We start from the raw sequence: 18,300 nt of genomic DNA on the forward strand, positions 1-18,300 counted from the left end.
GGGCCTCACGGAGACCCGCGAGCAGGCGTTGACAGCGCTATCCTCCGCGGGCAGCAAGCTTGCAGCAGCTCAGACAGCAACGGCTACCAACACCAATTTAGCCCCCTCCTCTACAGCGGACCCTGGATCCACCTCTGCCACCGCTCCCTCCGCGGCATCGAAAGGCTCCGCAAGTGGCGAAGCAGTTATTCCAACAGCTATGGCTCATCCTGCCGCCGCACCGTCATGGCAGCACCCGCAGCAGGTTTTCTCGCTGGGCGAGGACGGCGAAGAAGAGGATCTGGACCTCATCACGTACATCCCGGCTAGGGTGCCGCGAGGCACTGTGGTGGCGGAGTCGACACCGATGGCAGCCGAGGTGGCACTTTCAGCCTCTGGAGCAGCGTCCTCGGCGGCTGCTGTCTCCACACCAGAACGGCAGCGCTTTCCTGCCCCCGCCCCGTCCCCTGCAGTGATGGCGTCACCGAAGCTAGTGTCGTCTCCAACGTCCTCTGCTGCTCCAGCGGCAGCCATGGAGGCAAACAGAGCGTCTGCAGCACTACTCGCTGCGGACATTGACGCCGAGTTCGATGAGCTCTTCGGCGACCTAACCGTTACGCCTGCAGCCGCGACGCGTGCGGTGAACGCCCCGCCGTCGTAGCCGGCCCCCTCCGTCCACACAGATGTCCCCTTCATTCTCTGACGCACCGCGTCAATGGTGCCACCCAGCTTCATATTTGCTGATAGATGCGTGTGGTGTGTGTGTGTGAATCGTGGATTTTATTGATTGTTTCACCGTGTCCCTTCTCATCCATCCAACGCGACTTCAGCTCCACTCGACCCCCGCCCCTGCTGCAGGCCCATCGCGGGGTGCGAAGCAGCCGCAGGCACGCGCCACAGCAGTGCGCCGGCTCAGTCATCGGAGCTTGCCCTCTGCCTCGAACACTCCCCACCCGCCTCGCAGCTCGCCGCCTGGTGCATCCCTCGGCGTGGCTCGGGTTCTCTACCAGTAGGCAGCATGGGGCCTGGTGAGATGCGTTCGCGCCCCGCTGACACGTTGCCCACCACATGGACAGTGCAACCGTGTTCGCTGTCGCAGGCCGCCCCGACGCAGCGCCGTCCACGCCCTGACCGCCGACATCAGCAGCGGCACATCGCTCTGGCTTCCCCACGTCGTAGGCGCCTGACTCTGTCACCGCCAGAAGTGGCTCGGCATTGCCAGGGAGAGGGGAGGAAGGCTGCCTGGCTTGTCCAGAGGGATGGGGGCGCTGGGCCTTGATGCGGCCACGCACTGAGGTGTCCGCTGTTATCACTTGTGACGCAGTAGTCTGTGCGGAAAAAAACCCTGAATGCGCTTAAATTCATTTTACCTCATCGCACTCATTTTTGTTTTGCTCTGTTTCAAACCCCCCGCACACCCGAAGAACGTGGCCACGCAGGAACGTTGTGCATGCGGCTGTGACATTGATGACGTCAAGGGCCCCTGCTCCTTCTGAGGACTGATGGGCTGATCCAAGTAGAGCAGCCATGCGCGTCTTCTTGTTTCGGAATGGGACTTGTGCGCTCTCACGGTCACAAAGTTCAGTGACGGTTACATACGTTGTTGATCCATATCCCATGGGCTCCCGAAGAGTGAGAAAAAGGCGCACGCTCAACGCACATGGAGATTCTGATCGCCGATGGTGCAATCATTGTGCTGATGAGGGAGGGTGTGCAGGTCTCTGTGGGGTAAATCTATCGCCTCGTAGACCCTACCGACAACCCCTACCGTGAGGCTGTTCTCAGCAGGTTCATAGAGGCCGTCCACACCTGCTGCCCAGAGAAGAGGCGGATGCAGGCTTGCGACGGGTTGTGGCAACTCTGGGAGAGCCTGTGGTTTACCTCCTTTGAGGGGCTCCATGGTGGAATGGCGAACACAGAGGAGATGGACAGGTGCATTTCTTAGTTGATTCCTCTAAGCTCCACCAACTGAGTGCACGCAAGATGCCACAGGACCACGAATACAACCTGCACCAGCTCATTCTCCATCTGATATCGAAGGCAGAGCGAATAGGTGCATAGGAGGGTGCGGCGCATGCCTCCACGACGCCTTCGGCGACGAACAGACCCCAGCCTCCATCCTTCGATGCCATACTTACCGAAGCCACGGGGAGGGAGAACGAAGGCATGGGAAGATGTTTCTGTACACTACCTCTACCCTGAGAGACGTTCCAGCGCGGCAGGCGTACTCAGTGCACGGCGTGAGGGGAGTAGCGATCTTCCACCTTCTGGAGCTCCTGCAAGGGGCATGCCCGCTGCTGGATGTGGTACCTCTGCTCGGTAAGCGCACCCCTCCAGCTTGCGCCACTCGGCAAACCCACAGCCAGCTACGCTGCGGGCCGCTGCAGATGACACGTCGTCTGGAGACTGGTTTGTTGGGGTGCCTCTTCAGTGGCGGGCGCGAAGTAGGACGCGACCTACGCGGACGAGCTACTACCGGCTCCACTCCATGCCCGCTGTGTAGCGACCGCGAATGCTGTGACTGTGTGCAGGGTGGCTCTTGTGCACTTTCGCGCCACGGTAGCCGTAGTCCCAGCCGGCAGCGCAGCATACACGGGCAACGCAGACCTGCTCGAAGATGCCGATCTACCACTCCACGACTCCTTACTGCTGCTACGCCGTACCCGCACTCATCTCCCGGATCGCACGCGAAGCGGCTTCGTTGCGCACTTGGCGCGGGTGTACACGCCGGATAACAGTGTCGTCATAGCGCTTCGCTAGCCTTCACAGAGGTGTGTAGGCATAGGCCCCTTCGAAGCCCCGCACATGCACGCCTCCTTCAAGGACAGCGGTCGCGTGCACATCAGTGCATCCATTCCCTGGTGGTCTGTGGGCCGACTTTTTAGACGGAGAGAAAACCAGCGGCATGTACCTCTGGTGGTCGTACTACCCACGAGCATACGCACAAATCAAATGCGCGTCGGCTGAGAGCTCTACGTATTCTCACCTCATACACCGCGATCGTGGCAGTGTCAGCTCCCCTGCACGCCCTTGCAAGACGAAGTGACTGGGCTTCATTTATTTTCTTCTTCTTCCTGCTATTCCACTGTCGTTCATTCTCCTCACTCCTGGAGTACACGTCGAGTCGCTGTAACTCCCCCCTTCCCCACCGTTGCCTTACCTTTGTCTTTGCCGTCGTGCAACATGAAGGTAAAGGGATGGTCTCGCTGACACAGTCTTACGCAGGCAGATCTTTCTCTCTACTCCTTTCATCACCAGCGCGGATGACCCATCGCCCATTGTTGTGCGCCCTGCGCCTCACCTCCCTCGTCACCGATCGCTTTCCATCATCCGCTGAGCGCAAGGGCTTCACCGACACCTTCACAGGAGCACCTTCCTAGTGTTTTATTAGCTCCCCTATTTCACTACGGCCCCTCACATGGTTCCCTCCTTCTGTCCCCATATTCTCTCTCTCGTCGTATTGATGCCCGCGCGAGTACTCTGCATGCGCCTCGGTGCATCTTTGTGTGTATGCGTGTATGCGTGTCCCCTCTATTTTTGCCTCTCTGCTTCCCTCTTTCCCTTTTGAGGGCATTGAGTACTGCCTTATACATGCACTTCGTCCCCTCTACGCCAGGCCTACGTATCTACGCAGAGATCAGCAGTCATCGCGGAGCTCCGCACAGTGTACTTTTCATTCCTGTGCCCGTTCTCTCTCTCTCCCTCTCCCTCTCCTTCGCTCTTGGGCCTTTTTCGTTTCGTTCTCCCCCTCTGCTTTGGTGTCGACGAACTGCACGTCTGCCGCGTGCAGGAGGAAGTACGCCACGCTGTGTTGAGGCAAGACGTGCATGAGCAAGAAAAACGAACCCTCTTCAGCCGCCGTCAGCGACAAGGAAAGGGAAAGGAAGAAGAGAGTTTTGGTGAAGTATCTACGTACGCCTCTTTACAGTGTGCCATGAACGCACACGGCGTCGATGTACGAACCCCCATCTTCTACTGTCACAGTTTTGCCAATGCGCTAGAGGCGCAATCAGGCAAAGTCTACGCTTGTCTTACCCACACCCCGCTTATCGCGGAGCACCTGCCGCGTGGGGCGGTCAGTGGCGCGCTCATCGAACAGTACGCTGCTGCCCATCTCCACACCCTTGAGGACTTGGAGAAGTTGCTGCGCACCATTCTGGACGAGACTTCCAGCTCAAATGCGGGCCTGTATCGCACTCCCGCCTCGACCTGCGAAGACGGGGGTGGAGAGCTCAATACCAACATCCTCTCTCAGCCAAGCGCCCTACTGCCGAGAGGCACCGCACCAGCAGAGGTTGGGGTGAGTGGAGAGGAAGCCGCTACAGTTGATTCCCGACCACTTCGCGGAGACGCTGATACGCGAAGAGTTCAGCCATCGCATCCATGCGAAGGTGGCGAGTGCACTGCGGTGCATGAGGCACACACCTCGCCCTGCAAGCTGCCGCGGTCTGTCTCTTTCACTGCGGATCCTTCCCGGGCGGCGCCCTCAATCGCAGCAGCGCGTTTCAACACGCCGGAGGGCTCGGCTGCGACCGGGGATTCCGTCAGGGGAACCGCGCCACAACTCTGGGAACGACTGAGCAGGTGGGTGCGCCGTCTCCACAGGCGTGGGTCGCTGCTCTTTCTCAAGGATAAGGTACTCTCAGCAGACGGGCAGGCACGATGCCCTGACTCCGTTCCTGCCGCTCCTCTTCCTCACTGGAATTCAAGTATCTCTGTTGGCGCTGTTGTGGCGAACTCGACTGTTGCGAGGGTTGGGCGCGCTCGCGTGCCGGAGTGGGTGCGTGCCGCCTTTGCACCTACGTCGACACTCGCCGCCACCCCCGTGTCGACAAGCATCAGTGCCGCGCAGTCAGTGCGCTGGCTGCATCCTCCGGTACCCGTCCACTCCGTCTCTCCATGCGGGTCGGCCGCTGTTTCTCAGCGAGTCGAAACACATCAAAAAACTTCACCTGACGCGGTGGCCATTACTCAGTCATCTCGGCTGCTCAGCACCAGGGACCTGTACGACGGGAATAATACTGGTGATGGCCGCGACCACCAAGGGGACTGCAATGATGGTGGCGCTGCCTCATCGCATCTCACGCAGATGCCGCGCAAGTACACCCGCGGCCCCTCCCCCATGGAAGGCGGTGCGGCGAGAATGTCGCTGGGTATTCAGACCATCCCGGAGTCGTTCACATCGACTGCATCCCACACAAACGTCTGCAAAAAAGTGAATACTTCAACGGCAGATGCGAGGTGGGAGCACCCGACCTATTCACCAAGCAAGATGATGTCCATGTCTCCAACGGCAACGTGCGGGGTAACAGAAAATGGTACTAATCTGCCGGTTTCTCCTCCACCTACGGCTGCTTCTCTGGGTGATGTCCACGGCACAAGGTCAAACGACTCTGGTGTCAGAGGGGAGCACTTTGACGAGCGAGCACTGCCGCTTCAGCGGCACGGCGGCGGAGGTAGCAGAGCTAGCGGAGAGGCGGTGGACACCTCCTCAGGCCTCCGCAGTGCGAGGCACTCAAATTCCTTCAACCACCCATGGAATGGTGCAGACGCGCAGGCGCCCCAGGCCCAGTCATCGGCGACGTTTGCACTGAGGCGATCAGCAAGCGTGGCGAACTGCAGAGATAAGCATGCCTATGCAGTGGAGCTGACCGGATGGTTGCACTTGCTGGTGTGGGTGCGGTGGCAGGTGATTCACTTCCTCCGTGACCTCTCAGGGGTGCAGAGCTTTGTGGCGTGGAGTGCATGGTACTGGTCGTGGGCTCAGGAGCACCCGCGCCAAGCCGCCTTTCACCAGGCTCTCTCCTCCGCGTCCTTTTGGCGGGGCCTGTGGTCGCATGGCCTGCACGCTAAGCTGAACCATGTCCAGTACGAGATCAGCAGGCATATGTTCACACTGAAGAGCGTCTTTCAGCTTATCGTGAGCTACATCGGCGCAGCTTACAGGGCACTGGAGCAACTGAACACGCTCGTCATGCAGGTGCAGCGCAGCTGCGAGGTGATGATGTCGCCCATGGCAGCCGCTGTCTCAGCGCCGGTCATACGCACACCAGCCGCGGCGGTTGGAAGTAATTTCACGGCGTCGCCTGTGCTGACGAACGACGCCAATGCTCACCGTGGCGGAGGCGGTGGGGGCGATGACTTCAACTCAAATCCGAACAGCATGTTCTGGAGTCCCGTCATGGCCGGCATGAGTGGTGGTGGCTCCCTGCTGGTGCACGGGCCTCGCAGCCGCGCGGGATCTCCGCACAGAGCAAGCCAGAGCAGTTTTGTCGGTGCTGCAGCCCCGGTGACACCGTACACACATCATGGCCTGGACGACGAGTCTGAGCACAAGAGTGCTACCAGCGTATTAGAAGAAGAGGCTGAGGCAGCCTCGTCGTTGCACGGTATGGACGAGCTGCGTCGTGCGGTGTGGTCGATGCTGAAAGAGCTGAAGGCAATGCTTTGTCCTGATGGGTTGCCGCTGGATGTGCTGGGGGCGAGTGACCAGGTCCGCTTTCCTTGGAGTGGTGGCGGGGGCATCGGCGGCGGCCCCTCTGTTGCTGGGCTGCCCACTGCCACCACTGCGCGACCTGAGGCACAAGGCGGTCTGCACCAGTCACGTGAGAACGCTCTGCTCGGAGTGTCTACACTTGGCGAAGCGGCCTCAGCAGCTCATCCAAGTGGCCTACGGGTTCACTTTGCAGAGGGTGGTGCACCTGGTACTCATGGCGGCAGCGAGGTGAGTGGGGGTCGACAGGCGAGCGTTCGCGAAGGGGCGCGGGTGCTGCTGCAGTGCGTGCAGTGCTCCCGGCTGCTGCTGCGGCGCCTGACAGTGGTGGTGCAGCGCGCTCACAGCCCACCAGCGTCGCGGCACTGGAAGCGCATCATTGTTGCGACTGCCACAATCGTTCCGCCGTTCATATGGGTGTACACCAAGTCACCAGCGGAGCTGGCGGCGATTGCACGGCAGACAGTGATGGTGGGACGGTGGATGCTTCAATCTTACGTGATTGGTCCCGCGAAGCAGCTGCGCGAGTCCCTTTTCTACGTCCGCCCCGGTGTCGAGGACCGTCGAGGTGCAGTCGAGCGAGACGCCGTATCGCTGGCGAATGTCATTCGCGATTTTCATGAAGACATGTATCCAAACATGCCGCTGAAGCGCCTCGAAGAGCTGCGGCAGCGCACGTTCGAGCGACTACGGGCTGGAGTCGCGGACCCGGAGGGCATGGGCCTGATCGATGAGCAGTACCGCCACTCTGTGCGCCACCCAATCCGCAGTATCCTGTTTGGCGACCTGCCACGAATCATGCTCATCCAGCTGTCCTACCAGGCGCTGGAGGTGAGTCGCGTGGCCAACGGCATTGACGAGGTGCTGGAGGGCAATGACATCAACTTCAAGATTATGGCAATGATGCCAGTCTTCCTGGCCGGCGGTCTGCTGGCTACATGGAGCCTCCTTCATTACCGCTCCAAGTACAAGCCCGTGCGCTTACGCATGAAGCTCCTCTGGCGCTCGCTGTTCCGCGTCATCAGTTTTGCTGACAACGGCCAGGGGCTTGTTCTACCATATCTGCGCATCACTGCACAGCAGCATGGCACCCGTCACCATACCGATCCCACCGCGCTCGCCGTTGACGTACCGCATGCGCAGACGAATCTCGCCGTGGCGGTCGATCGCCCGCGTAGCAGGAGACTTCGGCGCCATATGCGTTCAGCTGTGGCAGCGGTAGGCACCATATTGGGCTCTTCGCTGCCGTCTCGAAATGTAGAGCAGCTTGGCAGCGGGGGCATGTGCGATACGGACGCTACTGCCTTCAGCGAGTCAAGGAGCGATTCGGAGAGCCCGTCCGACGAGTCGCGCAACGCCACTTGGGGTGCCGCGCCGGCACGTCAGCTCAATAACTACGAGCAGGGCATGGTGCTGCTCTTGTCGCATGTGATGCGTTGCATGGCAGCCGAGTACCTCCGCTCGTACGCTTTTTTTCACGAGCTTATGGAAGACTTGAACGACCTGGAGAGCGTGCAGAGCACACGATATCAGCGACTCGAGACCCTAAAGCGCATGCGAGCCACCCACACGTACTTCTTCTGACCGCTCCACTTACGCTGGTGTATGTCGCTGGTGGCAAACTCTGGTGCATGGGCACCACTCGCGCTGTCGGTCTAGCTTTTCTCGTTTCTTTGTACGTTCCTTTTTGAGGGCTGACTGTGCTGAAGTGATGTCCGTGTGCTGCTTCAGTGCTTCCCGTTCTACCGGGCTAGTGTGTATGTGCTGTGCGGAGGCGGGGTGGAAGGGAAGCGAGTCCGCTCCCTGTCATCCCCCCTCTTGAGAAACTAGAGAGCCAAACGGCTTTTTGCCGTCCTCATCGCTCTTTTTTTTTTGTTGGCTCTTCGTTCCCTGAGCGCTCTTGGGCACCAGTGCCCTAGCGGAGGTGAGCCTGCTAAAGAGCAGCACGCGCTTGCTGAAGTGCCGGGCGCCTTCACCTCTTTTCTTCTTGCTTCTCATAAAGGCACGACGCTTCCTCATTTCACCCCTTTGCCGTGTCGATCAGGTACACACACACACAGCAAGAGCAAGAGCAAGAGCGAGCGAGACACGCTCTTCTTCTGCTTCTCCATGACTGCGCTGCCTGTACGGGTCTTCCCCTCTTCCCCTCTTCCCCTCGTCGCTTTGTTCTCTTGGCCTGTGGCCCCTCCATTATTTGCTCGCACCCCTCTTACACTCACGGGAACGAACCTCACCGCTGGTGGAGGAAAACAATCAAACAAGCAAAATCAGAGGTGCCGTTGACTCCCCCACGTTTTTTTGGTTTTCTTCTGTAGTGTGCCTCCAAATAGCACAGGCTGTACTCTCCAAGCAGAACCGGTGCCGACCAGCGACGAAGCGATACTCAAATGGCACCAAAGAAGTCGTTGGCGACAGCAAAGAAGTCCCCAAGGGCGACCGCCGCTGCGATGAGTCGGCGAGACGCGCAGCATCAGCGGGCGTTGAAGGAGAAAGCGGACCAGGAGGCACTCAGGCAGTGGATCGATGATCACGACCCGTTGCTCGACAAGGCCGCTGCGAACCCAATTCAAATGGAGGAGCTCTTCTCGGCAAAGCTGGTGCACCGCACTTTTATTCAGCGTGGCGCTGGGGAGCGGCCATACGACTGGAGTGAGTTCCGCAAGGTGCTCGAGAGTCGCACCGCCAGCAGCCCGCGCTGGTTCATGCAGCTGCGCGAAGAAGACCTGCTCGCTGGCGACGATGGTATGGAAGGTGTCACGGTGGACTGCTATGTCATTGCCGAGGCCACACAGCCGACGGTGGCGCCGGGGGAGTACATCGTAAAGGTTCACTGGCCGTACAGCGACGCCGAGGACAACGCCCCAGAGCGCATTTTGCCGCTGGAGGGTCAGGGCATGTGCTGGCGGCGCGTTGTGAAGACGGACGGAAGCGATATGAACGTGTTTCTTCTGCAGAAGCGCAGCGAGCCCGCCAGTGCGGGCGACAGTGGGGCCTCCGCTACCGCCGTGCTTTCCTCCTCCGCCTTCGGCTTCGGTGCGCCAGCTAGCAGGACACCAGCCGCGCCAGCAAGTGCCCCTGCAGCCACGAGTATGCCTGGCTTCGTTTTTGGAGGCGCACCCTTTGCAACGGCTCCTAATCCGGCTACTTTAACTGCCGCCACGACCTCGGCGACGCCGGAGTTCAAATTTGGCTTTGGCGCTGCGCCTCAGCCAGTGGGCGAGGCTCTTGCCAACACTGCGCCCGACTCCTCCAACGGCTCCTCCTTCGCCTTCAGCTCCGGGAAGTCAGCAACGAAGCTCTTCTCCCCAGGCGGTGCTGACTTTGGATTTTCACCGGGGACGACAACTCCCGCCAGTACCGCTGCCAAGCCTGCAGTATCGAACTTCTTTACTGCAGCACCAGTCGCGGGGGAGTCTGGAGAAGTCAAGGTACAGCCCCTCAAGACGTCCGAAGTTCTTTTCGCGCTGTGGTCGCGTAAGCGCCTGGCGGACCTGGCAAAGGAAATTCGCTCTGGTAGCCGCATCGTGCGCGAGGACTTCCCGCTGGATGCCAGCAAGAAGATCAAGTTGGTCATGCAGAACGACCGCAAGGACGACGTCGTGGCTACTGTGCGCCGGCTTCTGCTGAACCGACTTTTCGCCAAGCAGGACGACGGCGTGAAGGCAATCGACACGTGGATCAGCGACTGCCCAGTTTTCGATGAGGCGTTGACCTCTGCGCTGCAGGCGTTTCGTGAGCGACAGCTGAACGAGCTAGCGACCAAGTCTGACCTGTTTCAACGCCTCCACGACCAGTATCACGCGAAGATGGAGGCGGAGCTGCAGCGCATCATTGCCATGCGCGACATGGCGGCGAACAAGGAGCTTGAGCGCATTGATGCCATTGTAACTACGATAAAAGAGTGCAAGCTAGCAGAGAAGCGCAGCTTCCGCCTTCTCAAGTTCTATGCGAAGAACGACGTGCAAAAGTTCCGACCTTTCGGTAAAATCAGTGGCATCTCGGAGATGGGTGAGTCGGTGGACGTGTGCGTCCCTCCTGCGCACGTAAACGTAAATCCCTTCACTGGCAAGCCGGCCTAGCCACCATCCGGTGATGGTAATAAGGACAGCAAACAGCTGCAAGAACAAAAAGAGTCCAACACGCGTGTCTGCTCGTGTGGTAATTCACCAAATCTGTGACTAAGCATGCGTCTGACGAACTGCAGGGGCAGGGTGCAGGTGTGTGACCGCTGCGTGCATGTTGCCCTTTGCCGCGCCGCACGTGCTTCACCGTACCATCTCCCTGTAGAGCTACACGAGAGAGTAGAGTTATGGTTCACCGTCACAGAAGAGGTCTCTCGTGGCGTCCCTTCTTCCCCCCTCCCCCCACCTCCCCGGCTACACGTGCGGGCCAAGGCGCAACTGGAGAACGCTTGTTTTTCGATCGCGTTTTGGCGCCTCTTGTTCCTTGCACTCCCCAGGGTTTGCTTTGCGCGACCAACCAAGCATTGCAGCAGATGAGTCAGACGTGACTCGATCTCTCCTTCCTTCGCTCGACCTCCGCATTCTATGTCACACCTCTTCGGCGTCCTATGCGCCAGCCTAATGATCCTCTTTACTCCGTCTGTGTGTTTGATTTCTCTCTTGCTCTCTCTCTCTATACTCTCCACACAGCTGCGCCTCTCACTGTCATTGTCGTGTGCAAACGCTATAAATCTACACTAGGCCGCCCCATCACTGCGTGCATCGTACGCTCGCCCCATTCCCGCAGCCTCCATTGCCTTACCCATGGGCGACGTTGATTCTTCCATCCCACTTCCAGCTGGCAACATAGGCGAAGGGGCGAGCCGCTTGTCGTACGCCTCGTTCTCCTCCTGGTGTCGCCAGCGACTGCTGCCTACACTGTTCCCTTCGCCTGCCACCGCCAAGATGACGCCACTCCATCTCGCCTCTCTCTTTCCTGCAGCCCTACCACACTTTGAGGCGAGTGCACCAACAAAGGCGTCTCTGTCACCGACTCCACAGCACTCTGCAGCAGTCCCCACCTGCGCAACGCTCTTGGCGACACAGAAAGGAGAAGGCCCAACGGCGCCGGCGCCGGTGTCACCACCGCCGCATCCGATATCTCTCGCAGTGGTGGAAAACACGTCAGAGAACGTCCCTGACGCTGCTCTTCTGAATTCACTTCGACTCCCCCCCGTGCTACCTCTGCACGGTAGCGGCGGTGCTTTTTCTACGACCACCGCTGCCGCTGCGGACTTGCTTGCCCTCGCTGACGCTTCGCCCACTCCAGGATCTGCGTCGTCGTCGGTGACCACACCGGGGCTGGGGCCCTCTTTTTCTTCCTCCCCCTTACCCAATGTGAGCACTAAAGCAGCTATGACGTCAAACGCAGAATCGGACAAGTCAGCGCCGATACTACTCGGGACTGGCCGACTGGGGTTGCCTTCCTCCACTTCCCCGTTTCTCTACCCTGCCCCTCCGTTGTCGCCGTTCACTGTGTCGGCGGGCTCGCTTTCGGCCATGCGTACCCCATCCACGTGCGTGGAATTGCCAGGCCCGCAGTCGCTCTTCGTCCGTGGCTCTGACGCGCTCGGGTGCAGTGGTCGCTCGCCCGAGCTGCTGCAAGCCGACTCGCGTACAGAGGTGGGCGGCGCGCCTTCCGTAAAGGTGTAGGTGGCCACTTCTCTCGTTTTCTTTTTTTTTAATCTTCTCACAGCTCCCCGTGACTGCCTGTGGGCGTGTGCGCATCTCTATTCACTGTTGAGGGCCCGTTGATGTTGGAACGCAGGATGCGCAGCATTGCACAATGTTTCTGTGCAGCCTGTGCCTTGGCGATCCCCCCCTTCTCTACGAGCCGCACTGAGCTAAGGTCGCCCGCTCCTTCTTTCTCTTTGACCTACGTAGGCTGCTCTTTCTCCCTTCCCCCCCTTTCGATCGACGAGTCTCCTTCGTGCAGGCACCGTCGCTTTCATCCCAGCTGCTGCACCCGTGGTGGCCACTTCTGCCGCAAGACGACAAAGCACATCGACACCATGGTAATGACTCCCTTCCCTCGGCCCACACCGATGTACCCACCCAATGATAGCTGAAGTTGACCTTCCTTGTTTTGCTGCTTTCCTCTTCTCTTGTGTCCTCTGATCTCTCCTCACTGCTTTCTTCCCTGTTGTGCAGCACTATGATTCCCCTCTCTTCTGTGGCCTCACTCTGTCACTCCAGCTCCTTTCCACGTCTGGTGATGCTTCAATGTACGTTGCACTGTGTCGTGGAGTATTTTTTGTCTTTAAATTTCACTATGTATTTTCTTCGGTTGCTTTTCTATACGTGTACCTCCTTCCCCCCCTCTCCCTGTAGAAGGAGCACTGCTGCAGGGGGAGGGGGACTACTGCTGCTGCTGCCTCACTCACGCATTCGTGCCTCAAATGTGGGCTTCCTCTTGGAGCCCACTTTGTGCGTTTCACTGGTCTTCGCTGCTCGCGATCGCCTCACACGACACCATTTGTGTTCGGTTCTTGTCCTGTTTGCTGGATTTTCAGCCTTGCTGGTTTGGTTTGCCTGTTATCGTTTGCTTCCTTTTCGAATGTGCGGCGTATGGATGTTGTGACGTTGAAGAGGTGCAGACGTTCTTTTGCTGTTGTTTCCCCCCTTTGTGTGGGTTTCCGCAAGAGGTGGACTGCTCTCCGTGTTGCGGCGGGGGCATTAGGGGGAGGGGGAGGCGTGTCATGTCCCATCAGCACTTGAGACAGTGAAAGTGGCCAAGGAAAGAACCAAACCAACGCCCACAACGACGAGCGGTACCGCCTCTTTTGGTGCTTTTTTTTTTGCGATGGCGCCGTCGTTTTTTTTGCCCCCCCCCCCTTCCTCCCTCTCTCTCTGGTTCTTCGCTTGTTTTCAGTCTCTTTATCAGTTGCGCCTTTCCTTTTTGGCCTCGGTGATTCGCGTAACGTCTACACACCCCATCGACTCATTACACCCGCAGAAAAGAAAACAAGCGACGCTCCATTTTATCATCTACGCAAGACGGCAGAAAGACGGAAACAACAACAGCGAAAACCGTCCCACCATCATCGAAGCTCATGCCGACATGGACGACATGTGCGACGGAGTCGGGTGCGGCGCTGTCATTCGTTTTTTTTCTTTCCTGTTTGTACGTTCGTGCTTGTGGGCCCCTAAAGCTCCATGTCGCTCAGCGGCACATCCCACTGCTGTTTTCCTTTCTCTCTTTTGTGTGTGTGCGTGTGTGTTTTGTTTCACGCGCACGCGCACCCTCTTATTCCACCCTCGTGCCCCTCCCCACCCCCGAGCTTAACACGTCTACGTCTGCTCCCTGCGCTTTCCTTCACGAGCGGCTTTCCCCTTCCTCGATTTACTTCATGAAAGAAGATCAGTGAGGTGGCAGTACTCTCCCTTTCACAAAAAAGAGCTGCGCGAGCGTTGAAAAGAGGATAAAACGCCAATAACAGCAGCAGCAGCAGCACCAGTACCAAGTTGGGAAGAATACGTCGTGAAAGAGCTCAAGTGAGCACATACGGGGACGTATGGCAGGCCCACGAGCGCGTCCCTGTTGCTCTCTCGCACGAACTGGATGAGGCTGTGCTATGGTGCTTCTGCATATTTCTTTCCCTTTCTCCACCCGCTGTGAAAGGCATCGCTCGTATTCGGCGACGTCCGTCTCTACTCTGAGTCGGTACCAAAAGTGTGTAGAGCAGGTGACTCGGTGAAATGCGTTCTCTCTCTCTGCCTGTGTGTGCGCGTCATCGTTCCTCTACTGGCACGTAGCGCTCCTCTCACGTGCGCCTTTCTTGGCGTGTTGCACAGTGCCCCTCTACCCATCTCCATTTCTTCCCTGACTGTCCTCCTCTTTTCATTTCGCTTTCTTGGCGTGTATCGACTGATTTGCGGCGGTCTGTTTCCTCGCTTCATCGGACGTCGTGTGGGACTTATATACACACGGACCCGAGCACGGACACACTTGCCTATGCAGTGTGCGCTGAAAAGCGTGTGTGACAGCAACTCACATGCAGACTATTTATACTGTCGATGGCTCGAACTACAACAAGCGCCTGGAAGTAAACCCTCCTCCTTAGGACTGTTTTGAAAGTGGTGGTGCTCACACGGTTAGAACAGAGAGAGAGACACACACACACAGAGCCGAGCTCGGCGCTTAAAGAGCAAACGATACGACTCCTGCTGTGTGTGTGTTGCGCACGCAGTCGTTCTCAGCTCACTTTGCCAGATCATTGGTTTCCCCACTCCTCCTACACTCACCCACAAATTGGAGGCTGGCCACCTGTAGAGGAGAGGGCGTCCACATCTGTCTTGCAGGTACAGGTAGACAAGCACACACACACATAACGAGAGAAAAACAACACACCATTGTCGTATCCCCGATTTGGAGTTTTTGTGTGCGTGCGCCTAGTGCTGAGGAATCGTGGACTCCTCATCTGTTGGGTTGTTTAGAGAAGCTTTTTTTTTCTGACTTCTCTCTTTTCTGCTGTCTTGCTGTTGTTGTTTAGTTTTAACACCTTCAAACCTGTGGTACTCGCGTGGCTGTGTTTTTCTTTCCTTCTCCATTGCAGTAGCTGGCAAAAGACGCTGAGGCAGCTGCTGCCAGTGGGAGTGTTCGAGGGAAATCGGCTCTGTGCACCGAGTCATTTGCGCTGCACTCACAATCTCATTGGAGAAGCGCCTCTTGGGTCCCTTGCTGTTCTTTTTAGTTTCTCGCTCTGCAACTGGGATCGCTGCTATTACTGTTGCCTCATCTTCTCATTTATGCATGCCTGTGTGGGCACGTCGGCCTCCGAATGCGCTCTTGATCTCCACATCCGCCTTTCCTTTTTCTCGTTCATAGTTATTCGCCCCCCTCCCCCCTCCTTTCCTTCGCCACTACTGAGCGCCTTGCATCGTTCTTGTGTAGTGCACAGCTGCCTGTTTCACCCTACACGCACGCTGGTCTCGAATCTCGTTGTTGTGGTGTGTTGGCCTCCCTCCCCTTTGCTGTACCACTAGTGGGACCAGCAGTCGGACTACTCGTGCTGTTTTATTGCATCTTCTCTCTCTCTTTTTCGTGCGCTGGCACGCCTTCTTGGGCTTCTTGCGAGCTTCCTATTGCGCTCGCCTCCTACACGGCCACCTCTCTCTCTCTCGCTCCCTCCCTTCTCCCCTCAACCCTTTGCGCTGACAATGGGCCAGGACAATGGCAGTGCAAAAGGGGACCCGCCTAGACAGACCGCCACCGGCGGAGCAGAGCGTTCGCTGCCTGCCGGTTCCGCCTCGACGGCCCCATCGGTAGCCTCTGTCCCACTTTCTGGTGTCGTGGGCTTTCAGGTGGTTCGACTGCTGCCGTACAGCCCTGCTCACAAGGCCGGCCTCGTTCCTTTCTTTGACATTATCACTGCTCTCGACCACGTTCTTCTCGACTCAGAGGGAGAGCAGGGGATGCAGTTCTTCAAGAGTTACGTGGTGAACCACCGTGGCCAGTCCGTCTGCTTCACCACATACAACTTGTACTGCCGCGGCTACCGCGACGTTTACTGCGTCCCGTCAGACGAATGGAGCGGTGGTGGCCTGCTCGGGTGCAGCATCGAGTGGACTCGCGCGGACGCTTGCCCGGAGCGCTGTGTGCATGTTGTTGACGTGCTGGAGTGCAGCCCAGCCGCGTACTCCAGAGAACTCAAGGCGAATCGCGACTACATTGTCGGCATGCAGATTGCCCAGGAGCCACTCATTACACTTATAAGGAATCAGAAGGACCTCTACAGCCGACTGGAGGCATGGCATGAGGAGCAGCGCTGGGCGCTGGAGCGGAAGCAGCGCTTCCCGGATGAGACGGTAGAGGTGCCGCATGTGCTGCTATTCCTGGTGTACAATAGCGAGAACAACACTGTCAAGGAGGTGGGGGTGGAGATGGGCACAGTCCCAGAGACAGCACTGGGCATTAGCGTTGCCACGGGCCTGTTGCACATAATCCCTTCAATCGACACCTCCGCCAGTCTCGCCAACGGGTCCTCGTTGCCGGTCATGAGCAAATTCATGTCTGTCGGTCCGAGCGTTGCGATGCTGGCAAGCGCGCAACATCAGCAGCATCAGACTCTGCAAGAGTCTCCTACCACTGTACTTGTGGGAGCGGCATCTCACCCGCCGGAGCAGCCTCTGGAACCAAAGGACTGTTTACCACAACCACCACATTGGCCTTTATCGGAGGAGACGCATCTGCGCTGTGACGTCACTGACTCGCCGGCCGCGCCCACGACGCACCCGCGCGAGTCACCAGTGGAGTCGTATCAGCAACCGTACTCCCAATGGCCGCAGCCACAGCACCAATCGGCGGAGACGGCCCTCTACCCGATGCCACCGCCGGCTTCCTGCGGCATAATTCCGCCGCCGCATGATGGTGATGCAGGGGTAACCACAGCTGCTGTACAAACAGGGCAGGAGACGTTTAACCCTTTTGCGAATGAGGAGTCTCCGGACTATGACGTCCTGGAGGGTGCACCACTGGCACGCGGGACATCAGTGGTGGCCGACTGCCAGCTGGGACAACATACACTCACGAAGGAACAGTTACCCTCATCGTCGCGCCTGCCACCGCCGTTCTCACCTCCCCCATCTTCAGCGAGTCTTCCTGCCGAAGTGAACGGCTCGCACAACCACGACGCTGCTCCGGCCTCCTATTTTCCCCCACCCCCACCACCACCACCGCAACCGCTACCCATGACGGCCATGCCCATCTTCTCCAGTCAAAGAATGCCCCCTCCACTGCACTTCCCGGTGTTTCCTGGTGCAGCTGCAGCGAAGCGCACGCCGGAGTAGTTGCGATTAAACCTGCTAAGAATGTGGTGGCCCGTGTGCCCATTATTTCCTTCCCGTCTCCACACTTTCTGGCACCTGCGTCTTTCTTCATATCTGCATCTCTGCCTGCAGTGAGTGCGTTAACCATTAAGACCGACGATTGTTACTCTCCTTTGGTGAGTGAGGAGGCGAGAAGAGGATGACGCAGAGAGCAATGCGTGCGGCAGGAGCCCCGGAAGGGAAAGGAAGAGGAGCCAATACAGAGAGAGAGCGCACCTGGTAGAGCTGCGAGCGCCTGTATGCCACTGGCAGCTTTTTCTCTCTCTCGCCCGCTCGCTCAGTTTGGCGCATTTTTTCGTTGTTTATGTTGACTGTCTTTTGGCTGTTGCACTTGCGGTGATGGCACACGCCATGCCCATCCGTTGTGTGTTCATCTTTCCCTGTCATGTGGACGTTCCTTTTCCTCTTATCATTTCGCCTGTGTTAGGGACGAGCGCATACTTTCTCGCTGCTGCTCTTTCGACCTACTCTTCCTCTGACCTCATCCTGGTGTTGGGCAACTGGGGTTCGACTGCAGTTAGGCGAAGTCTTCGTGCTCGTCTGTGGTGTGTGTGTGTGTGTGTGTGTGTGTGTGTGTGTGTGTGTGGTCGCTGTCTTTTTCTGTACGCCTGTGAGCCCAGCTCGATCATTCTCTCTCTCTCTCTTTCTCGAGCTCCTTCTGCCGAGTGCCCCCTCCTCACATTTGTATGGATCTGTTGCTCATCATGACCGATGGACGAGGAGGGAGATGGGCCATGCTGGCAGCACACTATTATCGAAACTCCCACATACATGGGCACACGCGAAAGAAGCAAATCACAGAACAATACGCATACATGAGGAGAATCGGAAGGGAGCATGCGGTGAAACGAACGAAGATCGTGGTGGTGGTGATAGTGCAGCATCGGACCGATTGTTTCTTGTGCGCCAGTATGCATCGCGAATCACTGCAAGGCTGGTGTGGGCTCCGATTTGCAGCTGCGCACACGCGCCGACCGGAGGCTTCGGCGGTGATGTCTT

The 18,300-nt window shown here is 58.1% G+C and overlaps 3 protein-coding genes across 3 annotated transcripts, besides 2 other annotated features; all 3 read left to right on the forward strand.

The window, feature by feature from the left end:
- Positions 1–769: 769 nt before the first annotated feature.
- Positions 770–1,278: a repeat region.
- A 1,464-nt stretch (positions 1,279–2,742) lies between these two features.
- Positions 2,743–2,844: a repeat region.
- A 2,407-nt stretch (positions 2,845–5,251) lies between these two features.
- Positions 5,252–8,056, forward strand: LPMP_332470 (hypothetical protein; the record flags this gene model as incomplete). Its single annotated transcript, XM_010704037.1, has 1 exon — positions 5,252–8,056. One exon carries the CDS (start codon positions 5,252–5,254, stop codon positions 8,054–8,056), a length of 2,805 nt encoding a protein of 934 aa, XP_010702339.1.
- Positions 8,057–8,859: 803 nt separating this feature from the next.
- Positions 8,860–10,551, forward strand: LPMP_332480 (hypothetical protein; the record flags this gene model as incomplete). Its single annotated transcript, XM_010704038.1, has 1 exon — positions 8,860–10,551. The coding sequence occupies one exon, from the start codon at positions 8,860–8,862 to the stop codon at positions 10,549–10,551; it is 1,692 nt and encodes a 563-aa protein (XP_010702340.1).
- A 5,082-nt stretch (positions 10,552–15,633) lies between these two features.
- LPMP_332490 (Golgi reassembly stacking protein (GRASP)-like protein) lies at positions 15,634–17,262 on the forward strand (the record flags this gene model as incomplete). The annotated part of the gene is made up of 1 exon (XM_010704039.1): positions 15,634–17,262. One exon carries the CDS (start codon positions 15,634–15,636, stop codon positions 17,260–17,262), a length of 1,629 nt encoding a protein of 542 aa, XP_010702341.1.
- Positions 17,263–18,300: the final 1,038 nt, after the last annotated feature.

The sequence above is a fragment of the Leishmania panamensis genome (genome assembly GCF_000755165.1).
Source record: "Leishmania panamensis strain MHOM/PA/94/PSC-1 chromosome 33 sequence".
Taxonomy (NCBI): Eukaryota; Euglenozoa; class Kinetoplastea; order Trypanosomatida; family Trypanosomatidae; genus Leishmania; species Leishmania panamensis.